General features: G+C 38.8%; 4 protein-coding genes and 1 long non-coding RNA gene across 9 annotated transcripts in view; 1 reads left to right on the forward strand and 4 right to left on the reverse strand.

The window, feature by feature from the left end:
• LOC104790265 (glycine-rich RNA-binding protein RZ1A-like) overlaps positions 1–1,374 on the reverse strand; it is a 2,689-nt gene extending 1,315 nt beyond the window's left edge. The window contains exons 1-3 of one of the 2 annotated variants that reach the window (XM_019246644.1): positions 1,264–1,374; positions 773–886; positions 46–449 (exon numbers count right to left, since the gene is read on the reverse strand). In XM_019246644.1, the coding sequence (XP_019102189.1) occupies positions 46–449; positions 773–883 (515 nt within the window). In that variant the 5' untranslated portion in view covers positions 884–886; positions 1,264–1,374. Of the gene's footprint in view, positions 1–3; positions 450–772; positions 887–1,263 lie in introns of both variants that reach the window. The other variant, XM_010515976.2, reaches the window with a different exon arrangement.
• LOC104790268 (tRNA (guanine(10)-N2)-methyltransferase homolog) lies at positions 1,500–3,467 on the forward strand. Its single transcript, XM_010515980.2, has 5 exons — positions 1,500–1,995; positions 2,087–2,404; positions 2,483–2,557; positions 2,646–2,720; positions 2,819–3,467. Exons 1-5 carry the CDS (start codon positions 1,582–1,584, stop codon positions 3,368–3,370), a joined length of 1,434 nt encoding a protein of 477 aa, XP_010514282.1. The 5' UTR covers positions 1,500–1,581; the 3' UTR covers positions 3,371–3,467.
• Positions 3,498–7,362, reverse strand: LOC104790267 (eukaryotic translation initiation factor 4B1-like). The gene is made up of 4 exons (XM_010515979.2): positions 6,021–7,362; positions 4,825–5,529; positions 3,908–4,333; positions 3,498–3,814 (listed from the first exon to the last, which is right to left on the reverse strand). The coding sequence occupies exons 1-4, from the start codon at positions 7,187–7,189 to the stop codon at positions 3,790–3,792; spliced, it is 2,325 nt and encodes a 774-aa protein (XP_010514281.1). The 5' UTR covers positions 7,190–7,362; the 3' UTR covers positions 3,498–3,789.
• LOC104790269 lies at positions 17,586–19,075 on the reverse strand. 4 transcript variants are annotated; one of them, XR_768669.2, is made up of 3 exons: positions 18,952–19,075; positions 17,785–18,172; positions 17,586–17,699 (listed from the first exon to the last, which is right to left on the reverse strand). It is a non-coding gene; the product is annotated as an uncharacterized LOC104790269 (long non-coding RNA). The 4 variants fall into 4 exon arrangements; XR_002038593.1 differs by having other exon boundaries at positions 17,785–18,204; XR_768667.2 differs by having other exon boundaries at positions 17,785–18,245.
• The window catches only part of LOC104793913 (F-box protein At2g15640-like), a 1,616-nt gene continuing 1,261 nt past the window's right edge, over positions 20,677–21,031 (reverse strand). Inside the window, exon 2 of the mRNA XM_019246266.1 lies at positions 20,677–21,014. Within this exon, the coding sequence (XP_019101811.1) occupies positions 20,677–21,014 (338 nt within the window). The remainder of the gene's footprint in view (positions 21,015–21,031) is intronic.

Genomic DNA, 21,031 nt, shown 5'->3' on the forward strand with positions numbered 1-21,031 from the left:
TACCTATCATCCTTTGAGCTGTACCTATCATCCTTTGAGCTGTACCTATCCTCCTTTGCACCGTACCTATCATCTTTCGCACCATACCTATCATCCTTTGCACTGTACCTATCGTCCTTTGAGCTATACCTTCCCCCACCATCTCTACTACTTTCAGAAGGACACTCCCTGGCAAAATGTCCAGGCTTGCCACATTTAAAGCAATCTCCACCACCTCGTCCACCAGAGGGACGGCTACGATCACGGTCATATCCACGATCACGACTGCGGTCTCCATCATGATCTCTGCCTGACCCACCCTGATGTGGCTGGGCTTTATCAACAGTTATAGTTCGCCCATCTAAATCCATTCCATTCATTGCTGTAATAGCTTCATCCATAGCTTTTTTCTCATCAAAAGTGATGAACCCAAAACCACGTGAGCGACCAGAGAACTTGTCCAGAACCACCTGTGTATCAATAGATAAGGTTAATCTCTCATACTATTTATGGCACTCAGAAATCAGGTAGACATGATGAAGTTTATATTACTTAAAGGGTAAGGAAACGAACAAATTACAAAACAATCAAAGCTTCAAAGTCTTGAGCAATCAAATTACAAAACAGAAACGCCAATAACAGATTTGCAATGAGCAGGAAAATGAAGATAACTAAACACATCAGCTTCAATGTTTTAATCACAAACCCCAAAAAACAAACAAACCAAAGCTTCAATGTAACAGCAAACAGAACAGTATAGAAAACCTTGTAAAAGAGAGATAAAAAGATTTACCTTGGCCTCAACGAGGTGACCGTACTTCTCAAAAGCATCTCTGAGGCCACGATCAGATGTTGACCAGGCAAGCCCACCAATGAAGCAACGGTACTCCGGATCTTCCGACATCCTCTACAACAACCAGACAAATGTTTTTGATGTAGTAAATAAGACTGAGTCCCATAAATATTACAATAAGCGTTCAACATAATTCCCTAAACAAGAGCTAAAGATGAAACATAACACTGCAGATCCAGAAAACATACACAGCTACAAGACAATAATTCTGAACTCGTTGCCTAAACATGGTTCGCACTTACGAGATGTAGTATCCAGGAAGCTAAAACTTAATTGATATCTACTAGCTAGCATCATAACAATAAATCGTAATTGCGCGATGGTAAACCCTAGAAATTTCGAATCAGGATCGACAATAAAAAAGAAGACATGACATACAAGCAAATCGATGCTTCATAGTAAAACAAGGAAGAAGAAACTAGTAATCATACCAGAGAGTTCGAGATCTGATCGCGATTTGCGACGGAACCCTAATTTTCTGAATAGAGGAGGAGAAGGAGCAGACGAACTTTGACAAAAACACACAAAGCGAAGAAGGAAGGAAACAACGCGATATATCGCATTCGACAGCTAACGGGGGTATCTCCGTCATTTTACTTTAATAATGGGCCTAATAAATGGGCTTAGTTAGGCCCATGTAAAAGGGTTTTTAAGAGAGGGGGTTTTAGACTTTTAATCGCCGTCGTCTTCGTTTTCTTCCCTCTCAGTTCTGTCGTCAAATTAGGGTTTTGGATTTGGGGAAAGAAGAGATGTGGTTTCTCTGTGTCTTCTATCACAGACTACTAGACTTCAGAAAGCCAGAAGTAGAAGCTTTAGCTGAACTCTTCGGAGAAGAGATTGCAGAGAATGAGTCACTCCAATGGCGATTACCTGAACATCACCATAACGATACTCCATTCCACTTTGTTCAGCTTTCATCTGAAGAAATCGCTCGTAACATCGCTAAGAGAAGCATATTGGTGAAAGGAATGTATGAGCTTTGGGGTGAAGGAACTTGCTATGAAGAGCTTAAAGAATCGATTCTTAGCTACCCTGATTCTCGAAAGCTTCAGTTTCTGACTTCTGATTCAACCTTTAGGATCTCTGTTGAAACTTTTGGAAAGGCTCTAACTTTTGAAGAGCAGAAGGATCGAATCCAGTCACTTACTTATATCCCATTTGAGGTCTGATTCCACTTTCTTGTTTCAGTCTCTTTTGGTTGTCTATCTTTTTATAGGTATATGATTTTTTTTGGTTATTTGATATTGTTGTTAGGGTCGAGTTAACTTGAAGAATCCAGATCACAACTTTTTTCTAATGGAGATGATTGAATCTGAAGAGAACAATGGACTTCAACCTATTCTACAGAGAAGGATCTTTTTTGGGAGGGAGGTTGGTTTTGCTGATAGGAAGCTTTTACCAACATTTCAGTTGAAATCTCGTACTTACCTTGGCCCAACTGCTATGGATGCTGAGATGGCTTTCTTAATGGCTAATCAAGCGAAAGCTACATCGGGGAAACTTGTGTATGATCCTTTCGTTGGTACTGGGAGCATTCTTGTCTCTGCTGCACAGTTTGGCGCAATGACTATGGTTTGCAACTAACTATTCACCTCAGTTTCTTGATCCCGTTTTTGTGGTTTCAAACTTACAAAAGAGTTGTTGTATTAGGGTGCAGATATTGATATCAGAGTAGTGCGTGATGGACGTGGTCCAGACTGTAATGTTTGGAGCAATTTCAAACAGGTTAGTTGTGTAACTTCTTCTTGTATGTTTCTTCTTCAAACAGGTCATTTTGATATCTCGGGTTCTTATACTGTTGTTGGTTATGTAGTATGGATTACCTATGCCAGTTGCTCTACTTAGAATGGATAACAATCTTCCTCCTTGGCGGTCCGGGCTAAAAGAGGTAATGCTATCTCTCTCTCTCTTGGTTCTTTTATTATTATCTCTCGCATATTGAGTTGAGATCACTGAGTTTATAGTTGTATGTATTCATCAATCTAGATCTTCGATGCAATTATCTGTGATCCACCTTACGGGGTTCGAGCTGGTGGACGTAAATCTGGTGGCCGGAAAATCCTAAGAGGAACAGTGGATCCTTACACTGTCCCTGATGATAAAAGGACAGATCACATTCCATCCACTGGTGCATATAGTCTAGTTGAGTGTGTTCATGATCTGCTTCACCTTGCTGCAAGAATGCTGGTAATGAAAGGCAGGCTTGTCTTTTTCTTCCCGGTTTTGAGAGATGAGACTGGTGGAGAGGTTAAGTTCCCTGAGCACCCATGTTTCAAGCTAGTTGCGGTCTCTGAACAGATCCTGAGCTCGCGGTACAGTCGGGTTCTATTAACTATGGTGAAAGTAGAGCCTTATAGTGAAGAGATCAAAGAAGCTGCTCGTTTAATGCATTTAGAGTTTAGAGAGAATCATCTTAAGTGGTTAGAGGATGGTAATATTCATTCCTCTGTGTTTAAACCCATTGATTCTTCTCAGATTCACACTGATCCCAAAGCCTTTAAAGATCCAAAACCTAAGTATAGAGGAAAGTATGTGTAAGCACTAAGTTATCTTATTTCTGTTGTACTCTGTTGGGTTTTATCCTGAACGTTGTCTTTCTTGTTGTTGTTCCAATACAAATAAAGTTATTGGCAAATGAATGTGTTAACAAATTACAAAGGAAGGAGATACGAAAGCAGGATTAACTACAAAAAATATAAAAATAAGATTCGAGAGAGTCTTAAAATATAACAGAAGAGACATATTCTCTTGACACACACGCCTTCGCTGAGCAGAAGACCAAAAAAAAAACAACGACGCTCCGATTCCGAAGATGAACCAACAAAAAAGAACAAAGATTAGGGTTTTTATAAATATTTATTAATGAAATTAACGCTTCTCTAAGTCTTCTTCAAAATCTGGGAACTGTGTAGTAGTAGTTAAACATATCCCACATTTGGTTGTTCTTCGTTTTCTTCTTACCAACCTTCCCTAGAGGACGACCTGTCGAAACCCGAGACTTCAGAAATTAATACGAGCCTAAATGCATCCAAATTAGAGAAAATGAGTTTTTTCAATTGTAATGGACTAACTAACCTGTTGCTGAAGAAACCGGGCTCTTTGCTTCCTTGGAAGTTTCTGCGCTGATCATCGACGGGTCTAACCCAGGCATCAACGGCACCACGTGATCTGGGTCTCTCAGTGGATTCAAAACTCTTAGTTTCATCAATTGATCCAGCCCGGGAATGTGATCTTTCTGAATATGTTCCTGTTCTACCTGCACCAGACCCGGGCCTCTCAATTGGTTTCTGTCTGAACCTGACTTTGTCGTCCAACTCACGGGTTAGTATTTCAAGATCTTTCTCTTTCCCGCGTAATATTTCCGGTAAATCATTTTGATTATTATTACTGCCGGGTTCTTTTTCAGAATCCTTGATCTCTGGAGCAATGGATTCCTTCTCGAGTTTTTTCCTTAGCTCTTCAATCTCTTCCTTCAACATCTTCTCTTCATCTGTTTCAGGCCTGGAAAAGTTGTTTTTTCACAACACAGGGATCAGTATCCGACTGTCATAAAGTTAAAAAAAGAAGCATCACAGGCAAGTTCAATCTCGAAGTCTAGATGGGGACTATATCATGCACAAACCATACCCAAGAGAAACAAGCAGAAGCTATATCTAACAGGCTCTGAAACTCAACCAATGCACTGATAGGCAGAATAAACATGAAGACTCTCTAACTAAATACAAATCCCATCAAAACACAGCCATTAGGGATGTGGAATCTATAAAGCATACATGCCAAACTATTTTAGGTTCTCAGTTCCAAACGTTTTCATCTCCGAAATTCATCCAACTACATAAATATATATCAAGCAGTTAAATATTACTTTAAATCAACATGCAGCAAAATGAGAATATTAACAGATTCAATACTCAGATAAGTACAGCAACATAGAATTGAAATAGATCCACAATCCTCAGTGAAAATAAAAAGAATCCAAATGAATAATGGACCTGCCAACTCTGCGATGCTCAAGTTCCATATCCATTTTACGCCAATCCTTCCCTTGTTCCTCCAACAACACTTCTCGAGGCTTAGCATCACCAAAAGGATTGACCTTTGGTCTCGGTTTCACCACATTATTCAACCCTGAACTCTCAGACCTGTTAGACTGAGCACTAGAAGGCCTGCTCGAATGGGCGCTCGTAGGCCTACTCGTTTGAGAACTTCCTTTCTTAGCCTCAATATCAGAGTCAATCTTCTTCCAGTCCAAACCTTTCTCGGCCAAAATCTCTTCCCTCGGTCTAGCAGCCCCAAACGGGTTAGGCTTACTCGTCTTCTCAACAACAGGTGGAGTCTCACTCGCTCCTGAGTCAACAACAACCTTTCGTGGTTCCAGAACCAAACGACGACGTTCCTCCTGAACACCACCTCCGACTACTTCTCCTCTGGACCAACGGTCAGATTCACGGCCTGAATCACCAAAACTCGACCCAAATGTAGATGATCTAACCGGTGCTGCTTGCTTTTTCCCTGCACCCCAATTATCAACACCATCAGCTCTTCCAGATAACCCACCATCTCCTCCGCCGCCTCCGAAACCANTGCCGGGTTCTTTTTCAGAATCCTTGATCTCTGGAGCAATGGATTCCTTCTCGAGTTTTTTCCTTAGCTCTTCAATCTCTTCCTTCAACATCTTCTCTTCATCTGTTTCAGGCCTGGAAAAGTTGTTTTTTCACAACACAGGGATCAGTATCCGACTGTCATAAAGTTAAAAAAAGAAGCATCACAGGCAAGTTCAATCTCGAAGTCTAGATGGGGACTATATCATGCACAAACCATACCCAAGAGAAACAAGCAGAAGCTATATCTAACAGGCTCTGAAACTCAACCAATGCACTGATAGGCAGAATAAACATGAAGACTCTCTAACTAAATACAAATCCCATCAAAACACAGCCATTAGGGATGTGGAATCTATAAAGCATACATGCCAAACTATTTTAGGTTCTCAGTTCCAAACGTTTTCATCTCCGAAATTCATCCAACTACATAAATATATATCAAGCAGTTAAATATTACTTTAAATCAACATGCAGCAAAATGAGAATATTAACAGATTCAATACTCAGATAAGTACAGCAACATAGAATTGAAATAGATCCACAATCCTCAGTGAAAATAAAAAGAATCCAAATGAATAATGGACCTGCCAACTCTGCGATGCTCAAGTTCCATATCCATTTTACGCCAATCCTTCCCTTGTTCCTCCAACAACACTTCTCGAGGCTTAGCATCACCAAAAGGATTGACCTTTGGTCTCGGTTTCACCACATTATTCAACCCTGAACTCTCAGACCTGTTAGACTGAGCACTAGAAGGCCTGCTCGAATGGGCGCTCGTAGGCCTACTCGTTTGAGAACTTCCTTTCTTAGCCTCAATATCAGAGTCAATCTTCTTCCAGTCCAAACCTTTCTCGGCCAAAATCTCTTCCCTCGGTCTAGCAGCGCCAAACGGGTTAGGCTTACTCGTCTTCTCAACAACAGGTGGAGTCTCACTCGCTCCTGAGTCAACAACAACCTTTCGTGGTTCCAGAACCAAACGACGACGTTCCTCCTGAACACCACCTCCGACTACTTCTCCTCTGGACCAACGGTCAGATTCACGGCCTGAATCACCAAAACTCGACCCAAATGTAGATGATCTAACCGGTGCTGCTTGCTTTTTCCCTGCACCCCAATTATCAACACCATCAGCTCTTCCAGATAACCCACCATCTCCTCCGCCGCCTCCGAAACCACCACCGTAACGACCTTGTCGTCCTTGATCAAAAGAAGGAAGCGGTTTCTTGGCTTTCCCCCAATCATCAACCTCATCAGCCCTAGAAGGTTGAGGAAAATCCGAAACCCTAGACTGATTCCCTCTCCTATCATCATCAAATCCACCACCGTAAGGTCTCCTTCCACCACCACCCCAAGAGCCATCAGAATCATCACGATCTCTCCCCATTCTCCCAGAACCTCCACCACTAGAACGACCACCACCATAAGAAGAGAACCCACCACCTAAACGACCAGGTTGCATTTCATCCTCAGAGCGTTGCCTCGGACCAGTGGGTAATTGAAGAATCTCTTGGTGAGTCAATCCAACAGAGTTCCTACCTCCAGGTGCTGTGTAACCACCGAACTCAGATAAACTCATTTTCTTCATCTTCCTAGACTTAGCATTAGTCGCAGTCGCCGCAGCAGCTTCTCTCAGGCTAGGAAAACTCTGTGTATCCGCCGTTGCAGAAGCAGCTTCCGCCGCTTGTTCTTCATCGGCGCGCTCTGCTTCATCAGCCCAAGCCCCAATTCCAATCCCACCCCAAGGTTTCGACATCAAATTATGAAATCAGAATCTGATAAAAATTCACACTCAGATCTGAATCGGAAAAACAGCGAAATTAAAATCGGAAAAAGTAACAGATCTAGGGTTCCGATGAGAGCTTGAAACCGTCAGAGAAAATTTTATTATTCCTTTTGCGTGAAGATTGAAAAAAAAAAACAAATTTGGGATTTATTCTCTCTGTTTGAAGCTTTTATTTTTATTAATTTTAATGTGTTGCATGCTTCTCAACGAAGGAGAGATGGGTGGAGAATTAACTCGCCACGCGTAAGAGGAGCAAGTGAGTTACACGAACCAGTCAGTACAGAGAGCTGAGAGGACTTTTAATGTGTTAGTTAGCACACGCGATGTATAAGAAACTTACGGTTGACTTTAATGAAATGATCGGTCATAAATCTATCATTTAAATGGTTATCAACAAATGGCGAAAAACTAAACAAAAAAAAATTGTGGTCAACAAATAAAAAATTTGATATCAATAATTCCTTGAAAGCTAAGGTTTGGAGCCTGCAAACAGTGCCTAAAATTAAAACATTCCTTTGGCGCATGTTGTCAGGCGCTTTGGCTGTTGCACAGCGATTAGCATCTAGAGGCTTAGCTGTGGATACTAAGTGTGTGGTGTGTGGTCATACTGAGGAGACAATTTGCCATATGTTATTTACATGCTCAGTGGCACGTCAAGCTTTAGCCTATCCAATATTCCTATGCCCTTAGGTGGTTTCAGTGAAACGGATTTGATGCACAATTGGGAGATAGTTGTTGGTTTAATGCAGGATTTCAGAATTCCAGAGGAGACTCGTCGAACCATTCCATGGTTGTTGTGGGAAATCTGGAGATATGGTGAACGGAGCCTTCACCAATTCCTCGCACTGGTTTGCTGCTCAAGCTTTAGATGGTGAGTTAGCTCGTCAATGGGAAGTTAAGAAACCAATGATAGAGGAGAGGTGGAAAAGACCTGAAGTTGGACTTGTTAAGTGCAATGTGGTGTCATCTTGGCGCGGTAATTCCACACCTATTGGGGGAGCGTGGATTGCAAGAGATTATCAGGGACAGGTTCTCTTTCATGCACGAGCTGCATTGCCTGGGACTGAGACTGAGATTCTGGCTTGTTTACGTTGTCTATTTTGGGCATTGGAGGCTTTACAGACTTTGCGTTTTACTCGGGTTGAAGTGGTGATAGACAATGCCGCAGCGGTGGCTGCAATAAATAATCGGTATGATTGGCCTCGATATGATTCGGTGTTGGCTGATATCCGTGAGCTCTTATCAGGTCTTGAGTTTTGGGAGTGTCATCATGTAGCTAAATCGGCGAATAAGGTTGCAAGTGCAATCGCTAAAAGTGTAACGCGAGAGGGCAGGCTCCAATCATACTTATCGTTGCATGGTCCCTCATGGTTGCAGGATCACGTTCGAGTAGATGGTGCGGATGATCGTTGATGGTGGTTTCGGTCTAGATTTTGGTTTTATTACTACCTGTTTCACTTGGAGGGTCGATTGACCTCAGTATCAAGTGGGGGTAGTGTTTCTTTGCTTTTTGTTTCTGTTTCTTATTCCCTTGTATGAACACTCTTCTTTTAATTATATCAGATGACAAAAAAAAAAAAAAAAACTAGAGTTATGTGTAATTTCTTATACACTAATATTTTAAATAACTTTTAGATATGTTGGTTTGTATATTAATGTATTGAATGTTTTATTTATTTTCTTTCTTTTTCTGTTTTGTTAATAAGCTAAGTCTGGAATTATTGATATCAAATTTTCAACGTATTATGTTTCTCATTCTACATATTTAAAATTATTATGAGATTTTTTTTTTAAATATATAGAAAAGTCAAACATCATGGGGTTTTTTAAATATTGTATTAACTGATGTGGTAGTTATACTTATACATATGAAAATAAACATCATTGTTATAATTATCAACGGATGACTTTTTTTTCTAATTCAAAATTTTTAGATATAATATAATGTACAAATATTTTGATAACTCAACTCAAGTAATCCTAAAAGTTTCTTATGTTGAAAGACTTATCTCTTGGGCCGGGGAAATCGGAAGGATGTTAAATTTTAATTATATATTATATTTTGATAACTCAACTCAATGTATATTATTTTTTGTATATTGATTTTCTTATTTGTTTTTGATTTACTTGAGATTGTGAGATAAATTAATTTGCTTCTCAATATCTATTAAAGATTAAGAGATTGTATAAGCAAATGAAATACTAGTAAATTGTTTGAAACATATCTTTTCGAGACTAGAGTCCCAAAACGAACAAAACAAACGAAATCGAAACAATAAGACACAAAAATGAAATATCAAATCATTAATACAACTCGAGGCCAAGCTTTAGAGAACACAGGTTTTCAAACACTCGAGAAGGAACTCTTCCAACATCTAAGAAAATTCTCTTAGAACAATTAAAAATATTAAAACTGACAAACGGTTTGTACACGATGTTTGATTCAAACGTTAGCAAGGAGATAAACGATAAAACGAATGAATCCTCACAAAATGGGAAACGAGTCAAACATTGAAATGAAAAGGTTACATATCAAAAGACCATAAACGGACAGACAGATAATTAAGGTTGACAAAAACAAAACGTGTAGATCATTGCTTTCACCCGACACCAATCATCATCCCTGTCTTCTCCTCCTTCCGAGGTTCTCAGTCTGAATCTGAATCTGGTGCTAATTATTCTTCTGCATAGTTTGGCTCCGTTAGTGGAGGATGGACTGACTTGAGCAGTTTTAAATCATTAACATCAAGATCCTCTACGTGGTTTACAAAGGTAAAAGCGGTACATCTATACTTAACCGCTTCACGAAAACCTTTGATTTCAACACGTTTGAGAGTGTTCCTTTCCAGATTAAAGTAGAAAACATAAAACAGTTGTTTAGGTTTATACTTATGAACTGAAATCACAATTTCACCCCAAGTGGTTGCTCCAGCGATGCGAACGTTGTGAGAACTGAAGTTTACTCTTCTATCTCCGGAGAGTTATTGGGCGGGGGTGATTACCACCGTTCTAGTTTCGAGCTAAATAACAAAATAAATATTGCAATTGCGAAATGAGAGTAATGTGTTATTGCCAAGTAAAAGTTTTTCGACCCCCTTTACAATCATCCCTCTATTCGTACATATACTCCCTACTAACATTTATTTTTCATCATTAAATCCCGCACATTTCGCGTTATTTAATACAATTGATTAGGGGAATCTTTGACTATCTACCGAGCTCCGAAGTGGCTTGTGTCTCTCTTCACCTCGCGCCATTCTTCTCGTTTGATGTTTAATGGGCCATTTCGCCTATAACCCCGGCCCACGTTCCTTCGAGGACTGGGCTGTACCCCAACTCCCGAAGTGAACGATCGCGGTACCAACAGTTGCCCCCTAAGTCTCTCGAGCTGATTAGTTCGGGGGACTTTTAATCTTCGACCGATTATTTCGAGAAACTGAATATCTCCCGTATCCCACGATTTGATTGAGGTAATGATGGGTTTTACTTCCCGAGTGAGCCTTGGAGGCCCACTTTTCTATCTCAACACGCTATAAGAGAGTGGGAATCGAGCCGTGCCCTTTCATATTCTCGGTTAATCATTGCTTTTCGGCTTATAAAGGTAGCCTTCTCCCTTCTCTTCTTCATTAATTCCTGGACTGTTTAGCATCTTTTATTTTTTGCTCTCGTTTTCTGCTTTCGTGATTACTGTTCACCAGAAACACTACTATCTCCTCCACCGATCTCCTACACCGATTTCCTTCGAGAACCATGTCCCCTCCAAAATCTACTCCGAAAAAGACCGTCAAACCTCTTATTCCGGGAGTTTTTGGCCCCCACCCACCGTCTATTCTTACCGAGAATGATGCAGCGGAAATCAGAGGGTCCTGTGGGATTCCCTCAGATATAGAGATTCGATTCCCGGAGGCTCATGAGTCCCCAGAAAACGGGTTACTGCTGCGCGTTCGAAAGCTTCTTTTTCGCTTGCGGACTATCCTTTCCTCTTCCCGAACTCATCGTTCGGATGATGTTTGAGCTCGGGATCGCCCTACCCCTGATGTGTCCGAATTTTGTTCGGACCGTCCTATGTCTCCAAACCTTGGCGGAGGAGCATATGTACAAACTATCTCTTACCGAATTCCTCCACATCTACACTGTGAAGACTGGTCGTACTAAGGGCACCCTTTACGTGAGCCCGCTTTCCGGTGTGAAGGTCTTTTACAACCTCCCTGAGAAGGATGAGAAATGGCGGAAATCATTTTTCTTCTTCTCGGTCAACGAGCTGACCTTTGGTCACCTCGTGGGTTTGCACATGTCGAAGTGGGCCTCGAAAATTGGTAGCCAGAACGCCTTACACGGCATTACACACCCTTACGCTCGTTATTGATTACATATATTTTTTTTAATCCTCCATTTTTTTTCTACAGCTCACTTCGAGCGTGGTCAGCTTGCTCCAGTCTTTGCGAAATACTTCACCAAATTCTGCAGCGGGCAGATTGCTTGGGACTCTTTTTCGTGCGAGCGAAACAGGGAGTTCAAAGTGCGGCTTAGAAAATTCTCTTACATCGCTTCTTCCCCACCCTGCATCGACACCTCTTCGATGGGTTACCGAGAAGAATGGGCCCTTAAGAAGGAGCTCGAGATCGCCGAAAAGGAGGCAAAGAGGCAAATGTACACTGCCCTAGCCGAGGGAAAGGCTCGAATCTCGGGTAAGAGTGTTGAATCCTCGATTTCAAAACCGACAGAGGTTCATGTTTCGACCTCGGGGCCTACTGATGTTTCCACTTCGAATCCTACTGCTGCTCCTGTTTCGGAACCATCAAGGACCCTGATGATTATCATCCCGCACTTCCCTAATGACCCTATGAGGGGTGAGGTTCCTGCTCCGGCTGCTGGTAGCGATTACCAGTGAACTGAAAGTGATATGCAGCGAACCGAGCCGTCAAGGAAGAGGAAGGAGTTAGAGTCTTCTTCTTCTCTTCGTGAGAAAACCCGGGTTCGAACTTCTTCCTCGGGAGATGGGCGGAGCCGGTCCGAGCCTCGGGACCGAGTCCCCATCTCCGAAAAGAAGTCCAGGGAGTCCAAGCATGCCAAAGAGTCGGGGGGTACTTCTGGTCGAATCCTCCTGAAGAAACATCGCCACTCTCCCCGCGGTAAGTAGTAATACTTACGCGATTATTCAATTTCTTTTTGACTGGGAGTAACCCATTTTACTTGGTTCAGCTCCTAACGCATCCCCAGCTGACTTGATGAGGAGCTACGTACGTTCCGAAATCCGCATCCCGGCGTTCTCCGACATGTCCGAGACCAACCGCTGTAATTTCTTCCGATTTGCGGACAAAGTCGGCGAGTTCGGTAAAAGGAGGCTTTTTTACCATTATGTTGATCTTTGTCTCCTTACTAATATTTCAGTTTTTTGCAGATGATGATCGAATTCAACTCCACTGTGGCGTCCTACGAGGAACAACTGTTTGCCTCCCTTTCGATATCCGAAGTGGCTAAGCTTCAGCGCAAGGTGGCCGATCTTGAAGGTCAACTAGCGGAATATGCTTGGTTAGAAGCTGAGAACGCGAGAGCTGTGGAGAAGGCCGAGCAGATTCGGGTTCTTCATCGGCGCGCTCTGCTTCATCAGCCCAAGCTCCAATTCCAATCCCACCCCAAGGTTTCGACATCAAATTATAAAATCAGAATCTGATAAAATTCACACTCAGATCTGAATTGGAAAAACAGCAAAATTAAAATCGGGAATGTTGGTACCGTGAGCCGTCACTTCGGATCATGGGCTTGGGCCCTGGACAGACGTTGAGAATGGGCCTAAGACGGACAAATAAGATGGGCCAGGACGAAATGAAACCAGCCGCTCGGCTGAGATGCGGAACACCGAAGTAAAAGAATAACGGTCGGGCAAAGCATCTCGGAGTTCGGAGATGGTTCAAAAATTAAGCAATAAATCGAATTAATGAGAGCACGGGATTTGCGGAGTAAATTGATTAGACTTTAATTGTAATTAGACTATAAATAAGAGAGGGTGGGGATGTAGAAGGCCCCGAAAAAACTTTCACTTGGCAATAATACCTCACTTTCACTTCGCAAATAACTATTTACTCTTTTACTCTGCTCGGAACTAGAACGGTGATAAACAGTGAAACAACCGGACTTAATTCACTTCGGAACTCAGGTGAAAACCTTAGTTCTCACAGGGAAAAAGTAACAGATCTAGGGTTCCGATGAGAGCTTGAAACTGTGAGAGAAATTTTATTATTCCTTTTGCGTGAAGATTAAAAAAAACAAATTTGGGATTGATTCTCTCTGTTTGAAGCTTTTATTTTTTAATTTTAATGTGTTGCATGCTTCTCAACGAAGGAGAGATGGGTGGAGAATTAATTCACCACAATGCGTAAGAGTAGCACGTGAGTTACACGAACCATTCAGTAGAGAAAGCTGAGGTCTGGGCATTCGGATACCAGTTCGGGTAATTTAGATTTTCGTATTTTTGGTTTAAAGGTATAGGACCCGTTTGGGTATTTCTAGACTTCGGGTTCGGATCGGGTTCTGTTCGGGTATTTTGGGTTTGGATTATCCGAAGTTCACAAAACTCAAAATTTTAGTATCTAATTTAGTCTAAATTATTCAATAATACACAATATATTTAAAATCTAAGACTTATATATACCATTATGATTATAATTTTCAAATTTTTTATTTTTATTACCTTATATTAAATTTCTTTCAATTTCTCAACTTTTATTGAGTTAGTCATAAAATCATTGTAATGGAGTAGATAATTTTCAGCAGTTGTTCATCCAATATCTTTGGAGTAAAAAAAAACTTCATGGTTAAAGAAACTATGTCACAAAACAAATTTAGTAATTATAAGAACTATAATTATGCCAAAATGAAAGTAAAAATAATATAAAATTTGTTTAATTTGTTTAGAAGACATTTTATAGATGGTGATAAAGAGCATACTTAAACAATAAAATATTTTTGGGTGTAAGAACATATTTTTAATGGTAAAACATAGAGTAAAATTGTATGTGGTTACTTATTAGATGTTGCTTTAATGAATTTGTTGCATGTAAAATATTTTGTGAATAAGTTGTGAAACGTTTTTGAAATTTGAAAATAATAATACTTGTAATGATAAGTATTTGGCAAAAGTTTTAGTGGGATATAATTTAGCTTTAAATTATTGTAATAATTGTTATAATATATTAAAAATATATAAATATAAATAAATGTATGAAGATAAATACAAATATTCACTAACTTAAATTATTTATATATTTACTTTAGGAAATAAAATTTCTTTATATATTTTTAAAAAGTTTTTTAAGGTTTAAGATTTATTTTTGTCAACAATTTTTAAACCCGCATATTGTGCGGTCCCTTATCTAATATATTTATAATTTATAGATTTAATTATAAACAAGGAGAGATACAGAGTCAGAGATGGGATACGTTTTTGTTTTTGAGATATACGAATTATGAACCGGGCGAGAGAAACATATATTTCCGAGACTAAAGTCTCAAAAAAAAAACAAACAAATCGAAACTATAATACACGAAAATGAAACACCAAAATATTAATACATCATTAAATCGTTTCCTTTTTTTTTTTAACATCTACTTTTATTATGATGAAGTAATGTGATCCTCATGGAGGATGTTTACAATGCAAGGAGGAACATAAAAATATGGTACATAAGATATTGTATCATGGAGATGTTGTTTCACTAATGTATCTGCAGCTTTGTTGTTGTTTCGACTCGTCCATATGCATTCGACATTGTCAAATTTGTTCTTCCAGTGTTTCGCCAGTCTTATCCAATTGTGTGCTGAAAAGTTGTTCGTATTACCTTGGAGTAATTTTGTTACTTCTTGGTTATCACCTTCAAAGATAACATTCCTGTATCCATTGATCCACATATGCCGCATTGCCATTGTTAATCCTTGAAGTTCAGCCTCTAGTACTGTGTTGCATGCTATTCCTCTCCCATGTCCTGCAGTTTTGAAAGTTCCTCGATGATCTCGTGTTATTATATACTTCCTCTCCGTTTTGTGCAAATCTGCAGTCATAGTTGCATTTGACAAATCCCTCTCTTGGCCTTCTCCAGTTTGAAACAGTTGTTGTTTGCGATCTTTGTATTAATGTGTTTCCTTCTGTGTTATCTGCTTGGCAAATATCTATCCACTCTTTTGCTTCATTTACTGCAATTGTCAAATCTTCTTGCCATCTATTATATTTTCTTCTGAATACCATATGATTGCGACTCTTCCAAAGTTGCCATAATATCCAGATAGGTGTTTGTCTTTCAAAGGTTGTGAGATGCTGATTGTTGTAGCAGTCAAGTATGCTCTGAAATTTCTGATCAAATGACATGGATGGGTTACTGATGACTTGGTATATTTGTTGATTTTATCTCCAAACATCTTGTGCATGATGGCAATCAAAAAACAAATGCTCCACTGATTCTTCATACTGATTGCATCGTTTGCATCTTGTAGAGACCATCATTCCTCTATCTTCTAATTCTTTTCCGGTAGCCAAAATCCTAGATATCATCCTCCATAGGAAGTGTCTTAATTTCGGAGCAGTGTGAATTTTCCAAATGGCTGCTTTTTGTGACTGTAATCCCAAAGGTGGTTGTATGTTGTCATGATCTTGTAGGTGTGTGGCGAGCCAGTATCCTGATTTAACTGTATAAAGACCTGATTCATTGTAATGCCATCCTAAAAGATCTCCGATGTTCGTAGGGCTTAGGACTATTTTCTCAATAATTCTGATGTCGTCATCTTCTATATAAGCTCGTAGAAGATCCCTGTTCCATCCCATTTGGCGTTCCATCATTAGTTCACTAACCATCTTTAGTTCTGTATTCACACCAATTAGTCTTCGCGGTGGTCTTGGAGGGTCAACTGGTAACCATGGGTCAACCCATATGTTGGTATTCTGTCCATTTCCTATCAAGAATCTCATTCCTTTTTTGAGTAGATCTCGCCCTTCTTGTAAGGATTTCCAAATAAATGAAGGTTTGTAGCCTGGGCCTGCTGTGAAAATATTTGAATCTGGATAGTATCTCCCTTTTAAAACTCTTGCAAGTAGACTGTTTGGTGATTGTAGTATTCTCCATATTTGTTTACCAAGAAGAGCTAAGTTGAAGTTCTCTGTCTCTGAATCCTAATTCCCCTTCATGCTTTAATCGACTAAGTATTTTCCAGGACATCCAGTGCATCGATCTTTCACCATTGCTTTTACTCCACCAAAATTTTGCCAATACGTTTGTAATCTCATCACATATTCCTTTTGGTAGCTTGAAACAGTTCATGGTATACACCAAAGAGCCATTACCACCGTTTTTAGAAGAATTTCTTTCCCAACTGTTGTTAAATGTCTGTAAGACCATCTTTGTGTTCCTTCTTTTACTTTGTCAACCACAAAACTGAATACGGCTTCCTTTTTTATTATTATTATTATCTTTACGACATGATAAACCGACGATTATTAACATAAGTTTTAAGGTTTACACATTTGTTTATACGAAACTTTTTATTTCTGCAAATAGAGTTCTTCTTCCTCCGCACTAGACAAAATCTATCAAAATCGAAATCGTAGAACTCAAATTAGTCATGGGGGATTTTGTTTTCTGCTAGCTGCTTCAATTGTTTTGAGAATCGTTCATCTCTTCAATTGATTCCAGTTTTTGCGATTTGATTTTTCCTTCTCCAGTCGTCTCCAATATCTCAGGAAGGTTTGTAAACCCTAAATTTATTCGTATTTGTTTTTTGTTTTTTTTTCTATGATTACTACTTGATTCTAAGTTTTCAAAATATATTCGTATTTGTTGTATTCGTTGAAGGATGTAGTAATGAAGAATGTGGATACGTGATGTATTTTGATGTGAATGTGGCCGAAACTCAAATTTCAGAGAGAAATTGAAGGTAATTCTTGTTTGACATCGAGTCTGGTTTCACTCATGTGTAGGTACACATATTTCATTCGATTCTTTAAAAACTCCATTTGGTATCTCTAGAGCTGTGTAATCCTTAGGTAGGCATGTTGTGGTGGGTAAAAAACCCAGCCCGGCCCGAACCCGAAAAAAGCCCACCCAGAAAAAGCCCAATCTCATAAAACCTGAATGGGTATTAGGTCTTGTGGGTAAACCCGAACGGGTTTTTAGTTTTGTGGGTAAACCCACAGGTACCCGATTTTTTTTTGTCTTATATGATGTATTTTGCATTTTGCATTATGAATTTTTGTGTCATTAGCTTTTTGGTACCAAATATGATTTATATTATGTATTTTGTTTATTTTATTATATCTATGACAATTTTCAAAAATTTATAATTTTATATCATATAGATAAAGTATACCAAATATATTTAAGAGTTTTGTTAACCTAGATAAATATAAAAACCAAAATCAAAGTCACAAAAACAACAACAACAAAAAAAATTTCTCATTCTTCCTCCTATGGTTCTTCCAAAACCTGATCAGAATCTAAACAACAACAAAACAATGAAATTTCAGTCAAAATTTCATAATTACATCTTTATTCTTAAGTAACAATCTTAATTTTTTTTACCTTGGTCTCATACTCCTGAGCTACTAGTCACATATGTGGTACCTTCAACCTCATCATCAAAGTTGTCTTTAATGTCACTTGTAATTAAAAAATATAAATTCTTACCTTCAACCTCATCATCAAAGTTGTCAACCAAGCAAGAGAAGTTACTTATGAATTGAAAAAATATGGATTCTTACCTTCTAACTCAGCATAACCATGTAACCAGTTTCTAGTACATAACAAGGCTTGAACATTTCTTGGAAGAAGACGGTTCCGGTAAGGAGTCAGTACCCGACCTCCAATGCTAAACGATGACTCTGCTGCTACTGTGGTGATTGGAATACTGAGCACATCACAAGCTAGAGAAGCCAAATCACCATAGCGTTGCCCAAATCAATGCAAGTATCTTGTGATGCAAATCAATCACAAGATAGTTCACTTGTTCGAATCCAGTTCAGTTAACAGTACAAAAGAAAAAGCTGAAAAATCTTAGCTTTGCATCATCAACAACAACAACAACAATTAACCAATTTCGAAACTCTTAAACCTCAAAACATAACTGAGACTTCAGAGGAAACTCTTAGAATCAATGATGCCTCTTCACTAAACTTATAGGCAAACTAAGAAGCTTTAACAACTACACCAACTTTGGACAGTAACATTAACAGTCTACAACAGGAGTAATACAGACAAATCAAATGATTCAGCCAAAAAAAAACAAAAACAAAAAACTCAGAAATGATTAGAATGGTACCAAATTCAAAATTGTGTAAGCGTTAACAAACAAAATGTAGGCAGCACCGAGACGACAATGAAGGAAACAAAAAATCTGTGATACTTAAAGAAGATTCGAAAAAAAAAAAAGTCTTTTCACTTTTGTCTCTTTTGCTCACAATGAGTATGTATTGCTGTGTTTATCAAACCAACAAGAACAACGACGAGAGTAAACAAATCAGAGGAAAGAAGGAAAAAGTTGAGATTTTTAAGAAGTGGGTCAGGAGAACTTTCATCTCATCTTTCCAACCACACTCGACCAAACTTCATTGTATCAACGAATACAAAAGACGATCAAACCCAACAAAATACGAAATCGTAATTGAACCACTAGAAACCCTAATTTCGGAGTTGGAATAGCAAAATCAGGCCGGCGTTAGAGAAGAATCAAAGGGGGAAATGCGAGCTTACCTTAGTATGGATCGGATCCATTGGATCCCTTGATCAAAGTAACAAAGACGATCTCTTTTGAAGACCTTTTTTTACAAATCGCTCTCTGGGTTTTTATTTTATTTTTAGAGGAACGTTGCGTTAACGTAATCGGACAAACTTTTTTTTAACATTAACAAATCTAATTAACTTTTTTTTTTGAAGTCTCATGGGTACCCATAACCCAATAAAATAAACCCGAATAAGACTCTCTAAAATGGGTACCTGAACCATTTAAAACCCATGAAATTTTAACATAATAATCAAATCTTTGGGTTTCTTATTTTTCATGGATCCCGGGTACCCATCGGGTTAAAACCCATTCTTTAACATCCCTATCCTTAGGCTTTAGGATTAGACAGAATTAGTCTTTTCGGTAATTAGTAGAGGACTATTACCTATATAGAGCCAATAATGTGTAATGAATACAGCTTGGTCTTTTGTTGTTTCTTTAAAGGTAATATCTTTAATGACTCCAATTCCAAGAAAAAAAAAAAGAGAGTAGAAGACTCCGAAGATGAGAAAAGGGCAGAAAAGAGTAGAAGACTCGGACGAGGAAGACTCAGACTTTTGCTGCAGCTACCCTCACTTCAACCTCCTTCCTTATCTCTTCAAGACTCTTGGTAGCTTTTTTTAATCTTGTTAGGCCTCTGGTCTGAACCAAGTTGCTCTCAATACGATCCTCAGCCACTCTCCTAATGGGAATCAACCGAAACTTCTCTTCACCTTTTTCCCAAGTTACTCATCCAAGCGGACAATGAACTATACAAGTTACTCATCCAATGGGAATCAACCGAAACTTCTCTTCACCTCTTCATCTTTTCCCAGGTTAGTCATCCAAGTGGACAAGTGAACCAATTTTTACATTTTTTGTATCAATTTTATTGGTTTATCTTAGTTTGAAAACACATCAAAATGACTAGTGACTTGATCTTTATATATGTTGTGTTTAGATGATTGATGATTAATATGGTGTAATTATTATTTTGATTATTTAATTTAGTTTTGAGTTAATTATTGTTTTAAATCTTCCCAATTGAATTTAATAAAAAATAATAAGACGTGTTCATAGTTTCACACGTTAATTTTGAAATTGACTTCGGAAAGTGACGCAAATTATTCGACGTTAAACATAGCGTCGTGTCGTTCTTTGAAGTGAAGCAAATATATTTTGCGTCGGCCAGTTTATTAACGTCGGTTTAGTAACTGATGCGAAAAACAGACTTTAAAAGCCTTTTTTTAGAGAAGCCATGTTTTCAAAAAACTCGAGAATGAGCTCATCCAACATCTAAGAAAATTCACTTCGAACAATTAACATAAAAACTTTAAATAAAATAAAATAAATTGTAAACAAATGAGAGAATTGAAGAGGAACGATGCCCAAGATGCTAAGTTACGGAACTGATTCTTTTCTGTTCTTATTGATCCGTTTAATTTCTTGGTTGATTTTGTAACACTCCTGTTTCCTTTTCTTCAATTAATTCAAGAGTTAAAAAAAAAAAAAAAATGAATCCTCACCAAATGGGAAACGAATCAAATATTGAATCTCCAAAGCATCGATTTTAATAAAAACTGACTTTATCAAAAATGAAAAGGTTACATATCAAAAGACCATAAACGTATAAGATCATTGCTTTCACCTGACACGATTCATCAACCCCATTCTGATTCTTCTACATATTCTGGCCTCACCAATGGAGGATGAACTCACTTGAGTAGATTTAAATCATTAACATCAAGATCCTCTATGTGGTTTACGAAGGTAAGAACGGTACAATTATAGTTAACCGCTTCACCCAAACCTATAACTTCAACACGTCGTAGAGTGTTCCTTTCGGGATTGAAGTAGAAAACATAAAACGGTTGTTTAGGTGTGTACTTGTGCACTGCAAACACGATTTCACCACAAGTGGTTGCTCCAGCGATGCGAACGTGACGGCAAAATAATTTATTATCAGTCAAAGTGTAGGCATATTTGGACCATTCATGTTTATCACTATCATCTAGAACCCACATATGCAACTCATTAATGGCATAATCATCCCCCCCCCCCCCCCCCCCC

This window comes from Camelina sativa, chromosome 6 (genome assembly GCF_000633955.1).
Source record: "Camelina sativa cultivar DH55 chromosome 6, Cs, whole genome shotgun sequence".
Taxonomy (NCBI): Eukaryota; Viridiplantae; Streptophyta; class Magnoliopsida; order Brassicales; family Brassicaceae; genus Camelina; species Camelina sativa.